The following is a 14,056-nucleotide window of genomic DNA, read 5'->3' on the forward strand; positions in this document are numbered from 1 at the left end:
TGGTTTTTTTGTTGTAGTTCACAAGGATCATTGCATTATGAAAAGAATGTACATGCGTATGTTGGTGAATTTACGCTCATTATTTTTAATTTTCAATTTCAGAGTGCTTGTAATGATTAGCCAGCTATTATTTCTGATCTTTACCCACCTATGACCGGAATATCATTTTTTTCATTCATTCTTCCTTTCCTTTTCTTTTTGGTTTTTTTTTTTTTTTTGGGGGGGCGGGGGTGTTGTGTTAGGAGGTGAGTTTTGTGTTCATTTTCCAGTAAAAAGTAGGGATTTCTTTTTTTTTTTTTTTTTGGTACATGACAATGGCCTGAACTATCTACACATTGTTAGAATGTTAGTATATTGAAAATTGGATGTCCACGGTCCATGCAATCAGAAGGTTGAAGTACTTTACCTATTTGAACTATAGGTCTATAGCCATTTACTATCAGGGCCTGTTGTTAAGATGTGAATATAGCAAGCAGAGTCAAAACATTGTACACAACTCTTGTTTTTTAAGTTCTTATTGTTATAGACATTGCCAATTACCTAACCACTTGGCTTTTGTTAGTCTACTAAATATGTTTGTCTTGTCAAATGTGGAGTAATTAAAGATATTATGGTTACTTTTGTTTTCATCGTTTTTAGTCAATATTTTTTTATGCGGCACCTTTTATGTTATTCATCCGTTTTACATTGATAAGAGAGAGAGAGATAAAATACATCTTGTTCTAAGCAACTCACTCTCATGGCGGTTCATGTATCTGAGTAAAAATTTACAGTTCTTTAACTTGTTTATTGGTTGAATGTTCCGTAGTTTGTTTGTAATTACAAAGATCCCATGATTTTGGAGGCGATTGTTTTACATACTCATTCTCTCAACATGCTTCTCCCCCTTGCTTTTTGTTGTGGTTCACAAGGATCATTGCGCTATGACTTGAATACCCATATTTATATCTTGATTGAATTCATGCTCATTTTTTAATTTTCAATGTCAGAGTGGTTGTAATATTTATCCAGTTATTACTTCTGAGCGTTACTCCCCTCTGACCGCAATTTCATTTTCTTTCTTTCTTTCTTTCTTTTTCCTTTTTTGTTGAAAAAAAAGAAAAAAAAAATTATGGGGCTGGGTGGTGAGTTTATACTTATTTTCTTCTGTGAAAATAGTAAGATCGTATTTTGACGAAGCTTTAACATAAGTCATTGTTTTTTCCCCTTGAAGCACCTGTTTTCTCTTTGCCTGTGGTCAGTGTGTCAATTTGATGTTTCCAATTTCTGTTATGGACAGGTGTGGGTGCTGCTAATGGAAGATGGAGATATATGAATGTCTATGTGCATTGAGGAAAGAGCAAAAGGAACTTTGGAATGATAAAATCTGCAACATGATATTTGACTAGTTTTCAATTACTTAGGCACTGACTGTAGTTGCAATGTGCATGATTACTTGTATAATGCCCTTGTATATGAAAAATCATGCGCAAAATACTAGCATTGCTTTGTCAAACACTAATGGGGATGAGTGGATGTTTTCATTCATCATTGTACATTGAAAGTTTTATGGTTGACTGTGTTCAATAAGAAGTTCAATTTCTTGTCCACGTTGTTCTGGTCTGAGAAGGACAATCGTTACCTGGTTGCTGTTGCTTTTTTATCAAGATTGCATTTAGATGCATATTCATTCTCAAAACACTTGTGATTTTTTTAATTGCTAATGCTAATGCTAAAGGTTTTGAAATTGCTTTCTGGTGCAGTGTGTTCTGAAAATATGGATAATGAATTACCACAAATAAACAGTAATGAAAATGTGAATCCTATGGACCCTTCCTGTAGCAATAATCTGGGTGAGGAGAACAGGGGCACAGTTTCTGAAGTTGAGTGCTATGAAGATGAAGATAGTGACAGTGATTATGATAGCATTCAGAAACCTGCCTTTTTGGTCGATGGAGAACCAAATTTTGATTTGGGTCCACCAGATGATGGATGGGAATATCTTAGGCGTGTCAGGTATTATTCTGACTGTTAACTGCTGATTGCTGGTTCCGTGATGCATTCATGCTCTTGTTATTTTTCTATCTCTTTTATTGTTCTACTCTTCAAATATTGATTATAAAAATTATTGGGGCCTGTCACTCTTTTAAGGCTTTGAAATTATACACTACAGCCCATTTCCATCGTTATTTGGGGCTTTCATTGATGGGGGTATAGTAGACCTTTAATGTCATTAAAATCCTATTCTTTGCCATTCAGTGGTTACTTTTCTGGTAAAGAACTTACAAAGTATCCTGTAAAATGATGGATAAAAATTAAAATTATGGTGAAAGGGAAGGCTTGCACCATATCGAATTCATACACATGTTATGGCTGTGTTCTGTTTTCTATTTTTATTTTTTGATACTTGTAAATAAAGATAAAAAGTGACCAAATAGATGACATTGGCTCTTTTTTTTTTTTTTTTTGGGGGGGGGGGGGGGAATCGTGTGCATCTATAGTAATCTCTGACAAAGGTGAAAAGTTAGCGAGCAAAACCTGTCCATGTGACCAAACATAAGTAAGCTTTGTCGCCACATTGTTTAGCAATTGAAAAATGAGAATGTTGACCGAAAAGATATAACTGATATTCCATCTTAACAGAACCAATTATTTACTGAGACTCCGTCTGTCGTTCATTATCACAGACAGTTGATGTATTGACCAAAGCTGTTCTGAGAAATCAGTTTGCTGTTAACTTATGCAAGCTGGGTATGACTGACATATGCTATGAAGAGTGTAGAAGTAGTAGATAGCTTAATCCCCCCCCCCCCCCCCAAAGATCATTATTGCTTTCGGTTATTGTAATTGCAAGTAGGCTTATTCCTTAAGGGTGATTTCTTACAGTTCGCTAGATTCTAAGTTACGATTGTAAATTTCCTTTTTCATGGTTACAAATAGAGGCCCTCACGCTTGTAGAAGTATTAGAGTCCTAATCAAAAGAATGCAATTCTCCATTCCCCTCTTACAACTCTTTTTTCATTCTTTGCAGTCGGTTTTTAACATTGTTTTTGGATTAATATAATTTTTTGTCCCTGAATTTTGATCCTCTTTTGGTTTTGGTCCCTCAAATTCTAAATCCATAGTTTTAGCCTCTAGAATTTAGCATGTCTTAAAATATTAGTCCTTGAAGGTGCAATGGTGTTAAAATCTGCTAAAGTGTCATTAATGATTGTAAAATTGGTGATGTGGACTCACCAGATGACATGAAATTGGATCTTGTGTAGATAATAGAATACAATGTAGCAAACAACGCTTGAAACAAACACTAAGAAAGATAAAACGGGGGGCTAAATAGTTACGTTTTGAATACATGTTCTTTTTTTCCTTTTTGTTATCCATATTAGGTGCTGTTTGATAAGTCCATATCACTACTTTAACATTATTTATGACATTTAATAGATTTTAACACCGTTACATCTACGGGGACTAATGTTTTAAGATTGACTAAATTCCAAGGACTCAAACCATGGGTTTGAAATTTGAAGGACTAAAATAAAAATGAGCCCAAATTTTAAGGACAAAAAAACATTAACCCCTTTTTTCCTGATAAAAAAGAATAATATTAATAAAAGACAAGCATTACAAGGTCTTAATTAACAAAGAGCAACAAGAAAATAAATCAGAAAAAGATGCTTGAAAAGAGCTCTAATAACTTCAACATTTATCCAAGAAAATAAGGATAAAAAGGAAAGAATGAGCATGGGCCTAAGTTGAAGTATGCTAGGCAGAGGAAGAAGCCCAATTCGGATGACTAGTGTTTCTTATGTGTTAAGGGTAATTTTGGGTATTCTTACAAGTTAGTTATGGAAAGGGGTGAGTATATTTTGTGGGTGGGTTAGACGGGGGAGGCGTGGAGAAACTGAGGGAAGTTTATGAGGGTCCGTGTGACTCTGGAAGAGTGCCGTGAGCATTTCTGTTTTCGTTCTTCTGCTGTAATTTCTCCATCGGAGCTTATCCGTGGAGCTTTGGTTATAGAATAATACATCCAGAGTATTGAAATCTCATTAATATCCTAGTCATTTTAAACATTAATTACAATAGTTCAAGAGATATTACAACTCAAGTAACTAAGATATTATAGTCAGAACACACTCTACACACACTTAGCTATATATTAAACACTTCTTAATAACTATTATTGTGCATCCATCAACTCATTGGTTTGCAGTTAAGCTGTGGTTTTTGAGCATCAGATGAGCTGGAGCAACTATGACTTCTGGCATCAAGTGATGGACCAATTGAGGGAAATCAAGTTAAATCCAATAATTTTAAGTTATATGTCGGAAGAAGGTAGGCGAATTGGATAGAAAAAAAAGGATTAAAGTGTGTTTTTCCCTTGGAAGTAATTTTAGAAGAGTAATGGGGGTATTCTGAAAAACATGATATTTCAAGACCGGTGCAATGTTTCCCTTTTTAATAGCTAATTTTAAGTCAAAATTGGGTTAGACTTGTTTTGAAACATCAACTGCTCCACATTGCTCTACAATTTAGGGTGCTCATAACCCCTGAGGATATTTTTGAGGCACAAAAATGCACTTTGACCCTTCAAAAAGAAAAAGAAAAGGATCTAGAGGTGAAGCATGGCAGACTGATAAATTAACTCAGCTAACCAAACTCTGGCTGCTTTGCATGTGTGGCTGGTAGGGGAAGAGAGATGCTTCTGTGAAGAGTTTAGCCAAAGGAGAGAGAATAAATGGAAAACTTGGAATATTTCTTTGAGGGAGAATTCTGCGTTCTTAAAGTTTTAGGGTCCATGTTATTGTGTTACTGCTTTTTATTTCCCTTGATTAATGCATATTACTCTACTGGCTGCCACTCTGGTTTCACTTAGCTCTACATGGTTACTATTTACTCCAATGATATTACTTTTGAAGTAATTTACCATCACTAAGATTCTACCGGGAAAAAAAGAAAAATTTACCATCACTAAGCTTCCTAGTTAAGAGCATGGAAGAAAAGTAGTTTGTAAACTGATCCATGTTTCCTCCTTAAGATGGGAAGCTGCTCAAATCCCTAAAGTGACGATAGCCAAACTTGATAGAAGTAAACTTGACAAGGAACAAAGTGCTTACATGCCCAAGATTCCTGATATGGCCAAATGTCCTGAGCATCTCTTGCCATCAAAGCAGTGGAGAATGCATTTCTTACTGAATTTTCAGAGCTTAGAGCGGTATGTTATTGTCTTCTTGAAGAACTTTTTTCGTTCTTTGTTGAATATGTATTCATAGCTCCACACGGTCTTCTGAAGTTTTATGTCAGAATGGAAGTTTTAACTCATGGTCATCTTTTGTCATAAAACAGAAGACAACGTATCATGACTTCTATTGACAATGCTACCTAGAATACATTGTCCTTTTTTTACCTCTTCCATAAGTTATAATGTTTGATACTTTTGTTACTGGGAATTTGATTTTCTTCAAACAAAGAATTCAACATGATGTTATTGCTAGTTGATTGAGCTATAATGTTTCGGATGATGAAATAACAAACCTTATTTAATTGTTTGCGAACTCGTGATGCCAGAAACTCTCGCAGCTTGATGTTTCAAGGGTGCAAGCTGTGAATTCCCTAGAATTAACTGTGAACGAGTCTGGCACTAGTAGTGTTGTAATGATCGAGGAACCCCAGCATCATAGCCATGAGAGCATCAGGGAGACCACTGATCAAACTACCTTGACTACAGAAGATAAGGATACTTCCAGCAGCTGTCCTTTGCTGTCTACAATTTTAAGAATGGACTCTGTAGCCCGAGTGTCAATGTTGCATAAACGGATTCGCTCGCTGGAGCCGATAGACGCGATCACAAGAAATGATTGCATGTGGCTGTTTGCTCTCTGTGCAACAGTTGATGCTCCACTGGATGCTGACTCTTGTGCTGCTTTAAGGAGCCTGCTACGGAAGTGTGCTAACTTACGAGCTATGAAGACCGAACTCGATGATGAAGTCGTGATGCTGAATATACTAGCGGCAATTTCAGGCAGGTATTTTGGACAGGCTGAAAACTAAGTTGGATTTTGTAACCTCACGACTTTTGTCCTCATCCGCTTTGCACAAAGTGTACCTGTTTGTTTGTTGTCAGATTCTCACTCCCTTGAAATTTTTTTGAAAGCACCGTTTGTGGACTTTTTAAACTTTAATTTCCGAGTATTTTTCTCTTCAATTTTGGAAAGCAAATAACTCAAGAAATATGCTTCTTTCTTTTTTTTTTTGGTTTGGACGAAAGACAAAGTGATATTCATGATAAAAGTACTTATAAGTTACAAATACTTAACATTCCTATCCCGGTAGAATTAAAAGTACGAAAACAAGATCTAGAGATAACAGTAATATTAAGGTAAGAGAAATTATGAATACGGGTAAGTATTTCTTACCAAGTGATGTTGAGGATAGAGGAGTTATTAGGAGTAAGCTGAAGAAATCTTTTTTCAACGCAATAAGTTTGTATGGAGGGTTTGTGTGTAGAAATATGTAGGTTGGTGTTATAGCAAGTATTTGCTGTGAAAAGAAGGCCCTATATATACATGACATGCAGTTTGATTTCGTGGATAATCTCATTTGTGGAAAATATGGCGGTACTGTTTGATCAATTACATTGTCCCTTTCAGAGCCAAAAATGCTAATCGTTGTCTGGCTGCCAAGTGAAGGCGTACAAGTAGAAAATAGTGTTGCTTGAATGTGAGATGGAAAATTGAGAAATCACTTGTAAGCGCATTTTGCTTACGTTGAGATAAAAATTATCATATATTTATCTTTTATTCTGTAAATCATGATTAAAAGGATATTTATAAGTCATTTTAAACTGGTTCATAGTTACAGGTCGTTGAAGTTTTTATTTGTTATTGAATGCCTTGGGGTTAGATTCTGGGTTTGGGATTTATCTTTTGGGCTTTTTCCTTCTTTGTTTGGGCTCTTGCTTGTGCTTGGTACATTTATTGTGGCTTAATGGCTTATGGTTACTAGTGATGTGTTTTTGTTTATAGCTAGTTTGGAATTTGGAAGTGGGGTGGTTGCAAGTAACACAATAAAAGATGAATTTTCTTAGTTAATTGCGGAAAGCTTGATATAGGCGTCGAGTTCTACGAACAGATTTCTCAATTTAGTTTTTTTAATTTTTCCAATGTATAAACTTTATTTTTTAAAAAAATTGGCTTCTTTTTTTGGATTTTTTAATTATTCGGTATAGTATAGTAATTTTTGTCTGCAATTAGAAAAAGTAAAACACGTAGTGACTCGTTTAACTAACCAATTTGAGAGGTTAGGTTGAGACTTTATTTAGAAATATTTTTAATAGGACCGAATTAATTTGTCTAATTCTATTGAAGTAACCCACTTAAATAATCCAATTATATCAAAACTATTTTAATATATGCATGATATATATTTTCAATTGATATGTTATATATATATAAATTAAAATAAGGAAGATGTAGTTATTTAAAGAATCACCATTATTATAATTTATTTCAATAAACTTTTATTGTTGTTTAATGTATAATCACACATTCTTCTATCATATATGACATGCTTCTTTAGCAGTTCATTGAAGTACCAATTAAGCGTTCATATATGAAGCAAAAATTGACTATTGCATGTCATCTCCGATAAACAATGCTGATTAATCGATCACACCCACAGTCACCCTCTAATAATTAACAGCCCCCCTCCCCCCCCCCCCCTCTCCCCTCGCTCCCTGGCCTTTGGTTTTGTGCGTGTGCGTGTACGTACGCACTTGAGTATTGGGAGCCACATATTACATCTTTTATACTTCTACATCATTAATATATACTTCAAGCAAATACAATCTTCCAAAAATAATTAAATGAGTACATGTATCCTAGATATGTGCATAATCAGAGTAATTTCATGCATAGTGAAGCCTAGTGGCCTCCAATTTCTCCACCACCGCCACTACTCTCGAAACCACCACCACCTCCAAATCCATCGCGTCCACCAAATCTACCAACCCGGCCTCCGCCTCCGCCTCCACTACCAAACCCGCCACCAAAAGCACCTCGTGATCCTCCTCTAATTCCAGCACCTGAACCACCTCCAAAACCACCCTCGAGACCTCCACCTCCTCCTTTTCCAAAGCCACCACATGCGCCACCACCAAATCCACCTTCACCTCCTTTTGCAATGCCAACCCCTGCTCCTTCACTTCCACCACTTTTTCCAATGCCACCTCCTACTCCTCTGCCTAGCTCGCCACCAACTCCTCCACCAAGCCCACCACCGTCCTTTCTAAAGCCACCTTTTCCAATTCCTGTTCCAAGTCTGCCACCTTTTCCATTACCCCCGCTCCACCAAGTCCGCCATTCTTACCCATTGCACCACCTTTACCCATACCACCGCCAATGCTAGTACCACCTCCTAATCCACCGTCCTTTCTAAAGCCACCGCTAGCTTCTCCTCCTAATCCACCTCTTTTGCCGATGCCACCACTACCTCCTGCACCTACTCCACCACCTTTACCAATGGCACCACCAGCACCACCTCCTGCTCCTCCTGCATTTCCATAGCCACCACCTACTCCTAGTCCTCCCCCCTTTCCATAATCACCAATAACTCCTGCTCCTAATCCACCCCTTGTACCAATGCCACCTCCATCCCCTACTCCTACTCCTCTACCACCACCATCTCCTCCACCCAGTCTGCCACACTTACTTACCTATGCCGGGGCCGCCGCCGCCGCACCTCTTGGCCGTCCACTCTTTAAAAAACCACCACCAGCTCCTCCTCCTAGTCCCCCACCCTTTCCATAACCACTACCGACTCCTCCCAATCCACCACCTTTATCAATGCCATTGCCAGCTCCTTCTTCTAATCCTCCACCACCACCACCTCCTAATCCTCCGCTGTTTCCAAAGCCACCACCTAATCCACCACCAGCTCCTCCACCTAATCCACCACCTTTACCTATGCCACTGCCAGCACCACCTCCTAGTCCTCCACCCTTCCAAATCTACCTCCAACACCCCTCCAAAACCATGGCCCCCTCCAAATCCAGCCCCGCCTCCACCCCCAAACCCTCCTCCAGCTGTCCCACCAAATCCACCACCCTTCCCAAAACCTAAAATCTTATTGTTGTCATATTTTACAATTGCTACAACTTTCCTAGCAACCGCATTGTCCACACAAACAAGAATATAAATCAACAACAACAAAGCCAATCTTGTGGTCCTTGCAGCTCATACCGTTTTTAATACAAACTCACTGAACGTTAGTTTGTCGTCGTTAATACATTCTGCAGAAATATGTACAGGATTTTATAGCCGAAGGCATCTGATTTACCTTCTCTTTAACGACATTTCTTCAACCACTACCTTTCCACCACCACATGAATTAATTCAACGCAACCACACTGTTATTCTCCAATCTATTTGTGTAAAATCTTTTTACAGCATTTGTGACAGCACAAAAGAGAAAAACTCCGACACCCAAAAGTGTAAAAGTCGATCGAGGGCGACAACACAAGCTGCCATTTGCAGCTCAACTTGCTTAGTACCTTTCGAATACACCAAACTTGCATATATATATATATATATATATATATATCGTGCCTCTCATGAATTAATGCGTTTCCTATTCATATATTCCTCACGCCTACCCTATGAACGTGTGCACTTTATACATGTTACTCTCCCGGTCCTTAATATAAGACCTATTTAACTAATTTGATTAGATTAAGAAAATTAGATAAGTTAGTTAATTATAAGAAAAATAACACATTTTTCCTAAAACACCATAATCATCTTTCTTAATACCCCCTGTCCCTATTTTACTTGATTATGGTTGAGAGAGTATCCATGGGGTAATTTAGAGAAAATTGATAAATACAAGAAATGAGTCTTATATTTAGGACCAAAACCAACTCAAAAATTGGGTCCTATATTAAGAACAGGAGGAGTATTATTATTCATGGTGGCGTTTGATCATAAAATTGCTTGGACAGTACTTTGTGTAAAATTTAAGTTACCCTTTTAAGCAAGCAAGCTAGCTAGGTGAATGAAGTTTACTTTGGATTAAGGTATTTTCCCAGAAAGCAAACAGTTTGCATTATCAACTCTATGTAACCTTAGCTTGATTAGAACATGGAAGTAAATAAGATGCTATGGGCCCAACATTATTCAAGTGTCGTAGTTCGATTTATGAGAGATAGATGAAAATTAACTCCCATTGGCCACCATAGCATGTGCTTGGTAGATGTAGAATTGAATGCGTTTTTGAAATTGTTAATAATTTTTTGAATATCTAGTTGGCTAATGGATTCTCTCAACAAGTATAGTAATGCAGTAAATATATATCGATAATGATAATTTGTACGGATTTATTTATTATTATTTTTTAACAGCATTTGTATGGATTTATTAATTGTCATATCTAGATCATTAATCTAGTATTCAAATCATTAAATATGCACAATAAAAAATTGTACTGTCAATATAGGTAACTAATTTATGAAGATTAAAAAAATAGTTCAATTTACTTATCAAAATTATGTCGATTTTTTTAAAAATATCCTCTTTTTTAATTATTTACACCGAAATTAGTATTTACATTATTCAATATATACAAGTAAAAAGTAATGCTACGTCCAATTTTTTGTTTGGCCTGCAATACTACCTCCAGTTTTTAATACAAGATCTACTTTGTAATTTAATTTAAACTAGATCTTATTTTGAAAACCATAGATGGTATATACCACTTCTGCTCTTTTTTATAATATACAAATGCCTAATTATATAAATAAATAATCTGTTAAAATTGATTAAAGATAATAAATAATTAAAAATACAACCGAATTTTTAAAAACATTCTCATGAGTGTGAGTAAGAGAGAGTGTAGATAATTAATCCAATAAGAGTAACCAATAATTAATAAGAGTAAAAATAAAAAATGACAATACAAATTATAGGCATGTAGTTCATGGGTTTTATAAATAAAAACAGATCATATATATAAGATGGGAGAATTAATATTTTTTGAATTTTGTCATTTTTCTAATAATTTAACGTTCCAAGCGGATACCCGCGACCTCCCAGAGGGGTAATGCCATTAAAACGGGAAAAAAAAAAAAACACACAAGATCGTAAATAACACAATTTATTAATTTAAGTTTTCTTGAAATCTCAAAATGGATAGAAGTCTTCATAGGACCTGAGAGTAATATATTCTAAATAAAAAAATTATATTATTGTCTCTGTCCCAATTGACAAGCTCATGGGAAGCTACTGACCAATCAATAAGTGTCAATTGGGAATTAAATTGATGAGATAATATAACTTCTACATAAAATCAAATTATTACAAAGGGAATTATATAACAATATTTAAGTTAAAGCCATATGTAATCAAAGAGTACACACTAATATTAAATGAAATGATGGGTTTATATCATAATTTTGTTGTGAACAACCATTAACAAGCTTATGGATACGGATTAACAATTCAATAGGAAGCTATTGACAAGGCGAAGAGTGTTAGTTGATAACTAAACACTACAAAAAAAAAAAACAGTTGATTAGCGACAGAAACAAATTCCATCGCTAATTTCTAACGAACTTGCGATGAAATTTAGTGACAGAAATATTCTGTCGCAAATTCAGTCATCACTAAATGATAAATACTGATGGAATTTGTGACCAGATATTTCTGTTGCTAAATTCCGTCTCAATTCCATCAGAAAAATTAACAACGGAATTTCTGTCGCAATTCCGTCACAAATCCATGGGTAATTTGCAGAAGAGGTGGGGGTAGCTTATTCCAACTTTGTGACGGAATTTTTGATGGAAAATATTTCTGTGGCTAAATTCCGTCAGAAATCTGTCGCTAATGTAAAATTTATGAAATTTTTTTTTGCTAGCAAAATTTATGTAATTTTTAATCTGCTTATAATATTTGAATAATTTATGTAATATATAAAAATACGATAATTGATACATGTTTTTCATAAGAAAATGAAGGATAATCAATCTCATTATCGGAGCAAGTTTTTGATGGATTATTATATAGATGCAGGCCATTTGACCAAGAAAGTGCAGGAGATGATTGTTGAGACATTAGTTCTGTCCATTTATATTTCTAGAACAAACTTCTAATATTTCTTTTTTATTCAGTTGTTATGTTTTTAAATTTCAAACAATTTATTGTACTTCATATTATTTTTAATTCATGTTGGTTTTCATAAAAAAAAAATTGATTTGATTAGCATTTCCAAAATTTATTCTTGTCCCTGTAAATTGTTTATAGAAAAAGATGGCAAAAAAAAAATCTAATTGATAGAAAATGCTGGCAAAAAAAAAGAAGATTTCTAACGGATTTGTGATGGACATTCTGTAGCAAATCCTTTCATGTATAACCAAAAAATTTAAAAAATAAATAAATTTCTAACGAATTTGCGATGGAATTTTTGTCGCAAATCCTTTCATGCATAACAAAAAAAAGAATTAAATTTCTGACAGATTTGCGATGAAAATTCCGTTGCAAAGTTTGCGATGGAATTTTCGTTACCAATTCCATCGCTACTTTTGTCTCAAAATTGGAATGCACTATCCCTGATATTTGCGATGGAATATCATATTTGTGACAGAATTTTCTGTTGCAAATCAGGGATGGAATTTCTGTCACAAATTCCATGACTAAATTTGTGACGGAATCTCAAAATCTGTTGAGATTCTGTCGCAAATGAATTAGTTTTTAGCAATGAAATCCGTCGCTAATTCATTTGCGACGGAATTTTGTCGTTAATTTCCATCGCAAAACATTTTAGCGATGAAATTTTCATCGCTAAATTCCATCGCTAATCGTCTTTTTTTTTTGTAGTGAAATTTATGGATAATATAACCTTCACATCAATTCAAATTGTAACAAAAGAGTATAAGAATTTTTTTCTAATTTCATCTTATGTGAAGGTTATATTATCTCATAAATTTAGTTGCCAATTGATACTTCCTAACTTGTTAATAGATTCCTATTGACTTGTTAATATATATCAATGAGCTTGTAAATGGTTGTCCACGACAAAATCATGACATAAATCTATCATTTCATCTAATATTAATGTACATGGCGACATATGATTTCTTTATATAATATTCTTTTATTATAATTTGATTTTATGTGGAGGTTATATTATCCCATAAATTTAGTTGTTAACTAACATTTCCTGACTTTTCAATAACTTCATACTGATTTGTTAATTTACACCCATAAGCTTATCAATTGAGGACAGAGACCATGGCATAATTTCTTATTTTGAATATATTACTTTTAGATCTCATGGGACTTTCTATTCATTTTGAGACTTTAAGGGATCTTAACTTAATAAATTGTGTTGTTTGGAATTTATATGCAATTTTCCCATCAAAAGTTGAAATGGAAGCACATTGAAGAGAAGATGCTACAGAAGCTCAGTCGCGCAAGTCCAGTTTATGACAGTGGTGGGTCTAGGCACCTGAAGGCATAATGAGATCTGCAAAGTTTCAGTATTGATCACGAATAAAGACAAAAAATGCACTTATTATTTGATAGTGCACATGCAACGGACTTCAGGTGTAGGTTCACCATACAACCGAACATACGTTTGCATATTTGATAATCGAAAACTTTTAAGACAGACTAGTTGTGTCTTTGACACTAGAAAAAATACTACTTCTAATTTTAATTATAAAATCTTATTTATAGTTTATAAATAAAGTCTTATAAATAAGACCGTTAATATTTGTTAACATAATCCCAACAAATTCACAACCCCATATTTACAAGTGCTAAACGAAATATGCAAACAGAAATAGCTGCAAAATTAGTAAATTTTTGAAGGATGAGATTATAAATCATACGCTAACTAATGATTTGCATGGCCAAATCTCATCAAGTAGATTAGCATGCTTTTATTCTCGTGTATAATATGTGATCTAACAGAAAACAATGCGTGGCTACTAATATAATTTATTTTTGATTATGCTGAGCCTTTAAATATAAACTACCTCTAATTTTTAATATAAGACCAAATCGACTGATTTGAAAAGATTAATAAA

General features: G+C 34.8%; 1 protein-coding gene across 1 annotated transcript; it reads left to right on the forward strand.

Moving 5' to 3' along the window:
* The first annotated feature begins 1,242 nt into the window (after window positions 1–1,242).
* LOC114715715 (gem-associated protein 2-like) lies at window positions 1,243–6,287 on the forward strand. The gene is made up of 3 exons (XM_028900592.1): window positions 1,243–1,995; window positions 5,015–5,201; window positions 5,545–6,287. The coding sequence occupies exons 1-3, from the start codon at window positions 1,703–1,705 to the stop codon at window positions 6,025–6,027; spliced, it is 963 nt and encodes a 320-aa protein (XP_028756425.1). The 5' UTR covers window positions 1,243–1,702; the 3' UTR covers window positions 6,028–6,287.
* Window positions 6,288–14,056: the final 7,769 nt, after the last annotated feature.

This window comes from Neltuma alba, unplaced genomic scaffold (genome assembly GCF_004799145.2).
Source record: "Neltuma alba isolate B1F8T4 unplaced genomic scaffold, ASM479914v2 tig00002027_pilon, whole genome shotgun sequence".
NCBI lineage: Eukaryota > Viridiplantae > Streptophyta > Magnoliopsida > Fabales > Fabaceae > Neltuma > Neltuma alba.

Excerpts from the sequence above, each read along its gene's own strand:
- LOC114715715 (XM_028900592.1), top strand. The coding sequence starts at position 1,703 with ATGCTAATGCTAAAGGTTTTGAAATTGCTTTCTGGTGCAGTGTGTTCT. Across the intron at positions 1,996-5,014 it reads GAATATCTTAGGCGTGTCAG|ATGGGAAGCTGCTCAAATCC; the intron begins GTATTATTCTGA and ends TTCCTCCTTAAG. Across the intron at positions 5,202-5,544 it reads GCTTAGAGCGGTATGTTATT|AAACTCTCGCAGCTTGATGT; the intron begins GTCTTCTTGAAG and ends TCGTGATGCCAG.